The sequence below is a fragment of the Dendrobium catenatum genome, unplaced genomic scaffold (assembly GCF_001605985.2).
Source record: "Dendrobium catenatum unplaced genomic scaffold, ASM160598v2 original_scaffold_166804, whole genome shotgun sequence".
Classification (NCBI taxonomy): domain Eukaryota; kingdom Viridiplantae; phylum Streptophyta; class Magnoliopsida; order Asparagales; family Orchidaceae; genus Dendrobium; species Dendrobium catenatum.
In genome coordinates, this window is record NW_021485228.1 from 1,598 (window position 1) to 7,015 (window position 5,418).

The 5,418-nt window shown below is 29.6% G+C and overlaps 1 protein-coding gene across 1 annotated transcript; it reads left to right on the top strand.

The window, feature by feature from the left end:
* Positions 1 to 1,432: 1,432 nt before the first annotated feature.
* Positions 1,433 to 5,372, top strand: LOC110099214 (transcription factor BEE 1-like). Its single transcript, XM_028692305.1, has 7 exons — positions 1,433 to 1,608; positions 1,653 to 1,680; positions 1,788 to 1,904; positions 2,117 to 2,182; positions 2,381 to 2,449; positions 2,552 to 2,632; positions 5,053 to 5,372. The coding sequence occupies exons 1-7, from the start codon at positions 1,433 to 1,435 to the stop codon at positions 5,149 to 5,151; spliced, it is 636 nt and encodes a 211-aa protein (XP_028548138.1). The 3' UTR covers positions 5,152 to 5,372.
* The last annotated feature ends 46 nt before the right edge of the window (positions 5,373 to 5,418 follow it).

Consider the following 5,418-nt stretch of genomic DNA (forward strand, 5'->3'; position numbering starts at 1 on the left):
AACATTTATTTATAGATGTTGAGCTAGTTATACATTCCTTATTTATAACTATATTGAAGTATTAATGTTTATTCTTATCGTTAATAGATAGTCCAAATTACATCTTCTCCCAATCAAAAGTGGCTTAGCTCGACCGATCTTCTTGGGTTAGGATCGAGCCTTATGGCTAACTAGAAAATGATATGATAATATGGTGATGGTCTAATTGTGACCAATAGCAATAATGTATTCAATAAATGAACAAAATACGTACAGTACTGTCCTATAGATCTCAAAATCACATATGTATAATCGAGTTATTAGAATAAAATTTTTGTTTTTGAAGTAAGTAAAAATGAGTATGATCGAGAAGGTTCAAGATCAAATTTAAGGCCGCCCAAAAAATGGCCATGATAAACCACCTTGTGCATCCAAAATCTTTCTTATCAAGAATATTTTTTTTGATGCAAACAAAACATTCCCATGAAATAGGAGCTAGTGAACGTCATAAGAACTTCATGGAAGTATCAATATTATCAACAAACTGTGCTAAAATGGTGGTGCTTTGGAATGATCAACATACAAGAATGATTGTGTAAAAATAGAAGATGTAGATGGGGTAGTTTAGATGGCCCTCATATTATTTGATGTGGTGATGATGGTTGTTGTCCTGCATGCACCGGCTTCCCTCGCACATATTATATACACAATTATAATGCTTGAATTCATCCATCCGGTGTCATTATAATCTTCACCACGATAAATATTTTTTAAAATTTATCACATTTGAAGCTCGTTTGATCTATGAAATAACTCCAAAGACAAAAATTTATAATTGATTTAGCTTCTTTTAATTTGTTCTAAGATTGTTTGTTGCAACAAAAATTAGCTTTGTTGATCATATGGAAAAAAAAAAAGGATATGCCAATAAATTTGGAGTGAAAAATTCAAACATTCAATGGCTTAGGACCACAAGGCCTTAATATGTCTATATCCCTGCTAATAAATAAGGTATAAACCAAGATACAAATGTTACAAAACAAGCTCATGCACGGCCTTCCTTCTCTCCATTTCAATGACATATTTATCATAATTAACCCTCCACTATAAGAGCCCACCATATGATCAGTCCCCCATTTTACTATTTGAGTCTAATCTTACCAAAAAACAATTCAAAAGCATAAAATCGAATACCAATGGGCATATATTTTATCAAGGACCCACCACACGAACCCATCCACATAATTGATACGCCCATCCTCTCATGATATCAAATAGAATTGCACAGCTCATCACATTTATTTTGTACATAAACTCTTCCACAGCTTTCTCTCCTCTTCCCTTCTTCTCTACTACTCTCTTCTCAGCTTCCATAAGCCTTTTATTCCCTCCTGATCGATCAACCATGTCTGGCTTTATAAATAGTCTTAAGCCTTCCCTCTCCTTCGCAGAAATGGATTTTGCAGAGCTCAGTGAGAATGGCGCCATGGAAAATACAAGCCTAGACTTCATATCAGTACTTGCTAATGCTGACAGTCTTCTCTCAGACGTCCAACCAGAAGAGCTCAACTTGCCTTTTGCTCATGATCTTCCAAGCTTTCCCCCCTTCGAAGAAATGCCCCGAAATCTGTATCAGAAGCTGAAACTGCTAAGAACAGAAGCCACAAATGAAGAGAAGACAGGTCTAAAAGAAGGAAGCAAGTATGCTACATGACTGTTCTTCATTATTTTATTTATGCATTTCGATCAAATATGTAGATAATATTTGTATATTTCTCAAATATCTTTTGCGTTTCTTTTGATTTCAGTGTTTGAAAGAAAGTGCGAGCAGTAGGAATTCAAAAGATGGAGAGAAACAAAAGGAGGTGGTTCATGTGAGGGCCAGAAGAGGCCAAGCTACTGACAGCCATAGCTTAGCTGAAAGGGTAAGCTTATAATTTCAGTAAATGACAAAGTGTGTCCCCACCAACATATGTGGGCCCACCTATACTTGTAGTGGGTGGGACCCACTTGTTGATGTTGAATCTACTTGCTTCATGCAATGTATCTGACACCATTACTTTAGTATAATTGGAGAAAGCATGGGCTGCTTCTCTGCTCTCTCTCCACTGACTGTTTCATATTTGGTCATAACCAGGTGAGAAGAGAGAGGATAAATGAGAAGATGAGATGCTTACAGGATCTTGTCCCTGGCTGTTATAAGGTACCACTGTTGATGAGAAATTATTATATAAGTATAGAATTGTGCACTTCAATCTCTCTCATTCCTAATAAGTTCTCATGTTGGATGAATATAATTAATTAATGATCTTAATTTTCTTGATTAAGTTGAGAGTATGGATTAATTTTCATTTAATGATAGATTTAATACTTTTTCTTTCTTGTTGTTTCTGACATATAGACAATGGGAATGGCTACTATGCTTGATGAGATAATTAATTATGTTCAATCTCTTCAAAATCAGGTTGAGGTGAGTTGACCTGTATATATATATGTGATCTAATAAACATTATAAGCTTCAAGTATTTTTCTATGATTATCAGACCATCAGCTTTTGAACTTGTTCTTGCAGTTCCTTTCCATGAAGCTTTCTGCTGCGAGTTCCTTCTATGATTTCAATTTGGCTGTGGAATCCATGGCTGCAACCCAGCAGGTGATTTCAGAACAAATTTCTTTTTTGGGGGATTTACATTTATATCATTTTATTGCATGCTATTTATATATCTAACATCTAAAATATTAATATTATATGTCTAACACCATAAAATAAATATGAGTGCATGAAATAAAATATTAAAGTTTATAAGATGATATGACAGATAAGAATAAAATACATGACTGACATATTTGATATTAAAGTTGCATATGAGTGGCAGAAATGTAATATTAATATTTTGGATGTAGATATGTAAATAGTATGAAATAATTTTTTTTCTTAGTATGAAATAAAATGGTATGTATGTAAATACCTTTTTTGTTGTTTTATTTTTTCTAATATAATATTTAATGTGATTAATGGATAGGTGCACTTTAGAAGGACACATATCTAGTTCTTGCCGGGAGAGGTCAAGATTCTACCAATTTGTCTTCATCTTAATAAATTAATAAAAGGAAAGGGTAATTATGAATTTAAAAAAATCTATGCATGGTATGTTTATTATATTTGAATAATACAAAGCTATGTGATTTTGATTTAAGAAATTTTAAAAAAATTATAATGTTTTTTATGTGGCAGAAAAATTTTTGGGGAAAATGATTCTTTACCATTGAATTTATGAAATTAAAAAAAAATCTTTTTATCTTGTTTTGCAATTCCTACAAAATTTGAAAAATTTTTGGTGCCAAAATGATATATTTTCTCATTGAATTATTTAAGATGAAGATGTAAACTCCAAATTAATTAATTAATTAATATATATTAAACTACTTTAAATTTAATTTATTATTATAAATTTTATTTGAACCAATTTATTCATGTATTCTTTTCTAATTTTTTTCAATTTGTATTCTTTTTGTACAAAAGTAGCTTTTATGGTTATCCCAAATTTGGAATAATGTTTGTCCTCATTATCAAAAGTTTTGAATCATTTTCTTAGAGGTAATAATGATTATCAATATAATTAAATTATTATGTTAATTTTATATTTAAACTCTTATATTCATTCTACTAAAATATTTCTCATAAATAGTGAATCCATTTTATAATAGAAATTCAATATTAAAAATTATTAATCTTTTAGAGAGGTTTTTTTAAACAAAAATTCATCAAACTTTATATTAATTAAGTCACACCAAAACCACATAATTGCTCAAATAAAATTAACTTACCATTTTTTTTTATATTTAAAATTAATTACATTTAACCAAATAAATCCTCTTAATAATTTTTTTTTTTCATTGAAAACATAGGTCCAAGGAATCCCAAGAGCCAGGAGAAACCCCACCCTCATGCTATCAGAAAAAGTCATAACTAAAGTAGTTTCTATCCCATAAAAAATCCAAGCCGAATCCAAATAAAATAGGGCAGGCAAGATTGAGACTAACTTACCATCCAATTCAGAATTTGGCTAAAATCTCCAATTTTGAGGAGAAATATTGCTAAAAAATCTTATTTATCCTATTAGATTCATTAAGTAAAATATTTAGAGAATTAAAAACCATATATTTAAACCTTGATATTAAACCATACTATACCATAAATAACATAACCTATTACCCATACAAAAATCATCATATTCAATAGTGTATATGAATAATTGACTATATGATACTAATTTTTTTAATTTTGAGTTTGCCATAAAAATATCAATTCCACAATTTTTAAAGGACCATTTACTCTCTTATTTTTTACTTTATTTCATTGAATATTACATATTTTAACAAACTAAAAGTTTAAATATATCATGGAAAAAAATTGGCCCTACAACACATTAAAAAAATTTTAATATCCAAGTATATCACTCTATATTTATTCATATTTTTAACTATAAATTTTATAGTATTTAATTCATGCACCCATATATTGTAGTCTATAAGGGTTGAACCATGGCATGGTAAATCCCACAATAAAAAAAATTCCTAATAGGTATTAAAATATATAAATAAACATGAACCAATAACCAAGAGGCGTATGTATGTGTAAAATCCCCCCTTCTTTTAAATAATACATCAATATCATCAAATTAGATATTTTATATAACAACATCAAACTAAAATTTTGATTAAACAAATCATTAAAATTTGATAAAATATATATTTTTTAAAAATGATGATTTTGCAATGAATTTTAATATTTAGGTACCTTAAAATCAATATATTTGACCAGGCTTACACTCAATTAATATAAATTTAGAACAAATAAATTTATATTTTTCATCTGATACGATAAAATCATTAGTAATTTAATAACATATCAAGAATGAAAGATTATAATTTTTTATATAATTAAGTGATAATTTGATGATGTTGTTGAATAAAGACATAAAGTTAACTTTATAAATAATCAAATTTTAAATGTTATATTAAAAAATTGGACAAAATTCTGACTATTTCTCTTCAATTTCATGTTTGTAGATAGGAAATGCTCATAGGGAAGCCCGAGACACAGAGAAATTGGAGAGATGTGAGAGTTATGGAGGCCTCACTGGCTTCAACTCAGCCTTGCCCTTTTGACCTCTATATGTCCAACTTGGCTTCAAGTCTCTCTCTCTCTCTCTCTCTCTCATATCATTGTTCCCCCTTATCCCATACATGGCACACGTGCGAATGATCATATCAGGCCATGCACATGTGTGGGCCTTAATTATACGTGTAATCAAATAATAAAGAACATATTCTTTTATGACAAGCTTGCATGCATGTTTCTGGTTCCATGCCATCCAGTCTCATGAATATATTTCTTCTTGGATCTTAGTGCTTTAGAATAATATATATATATAT

Bases quoted from the DNA above. Each gene is read 5' to 3' on its own strand.
- LOC110099214 (XM_028692305.1), top strand. From the start codon at position 1,433: ATGGATTTTGCAGAGCTCAGTGAGAATGGCGCCATGGAAAATACAAGC. The intron at 1,681-1,787 runs GTATGCTACATG...TTTTGATTTCAG, and splicing joins GGTCTAAAAGAAGGAAGCAA to TGTTTGAAAGAAAGTGCGAG. The intron at 2,633-5,052 runs GTGATTTCAGAA...TCATGTTTGTAG, and splicing joins CCATGGCTGCAACCCAGCAG to ATAGGAAATGCTCATAGGGA.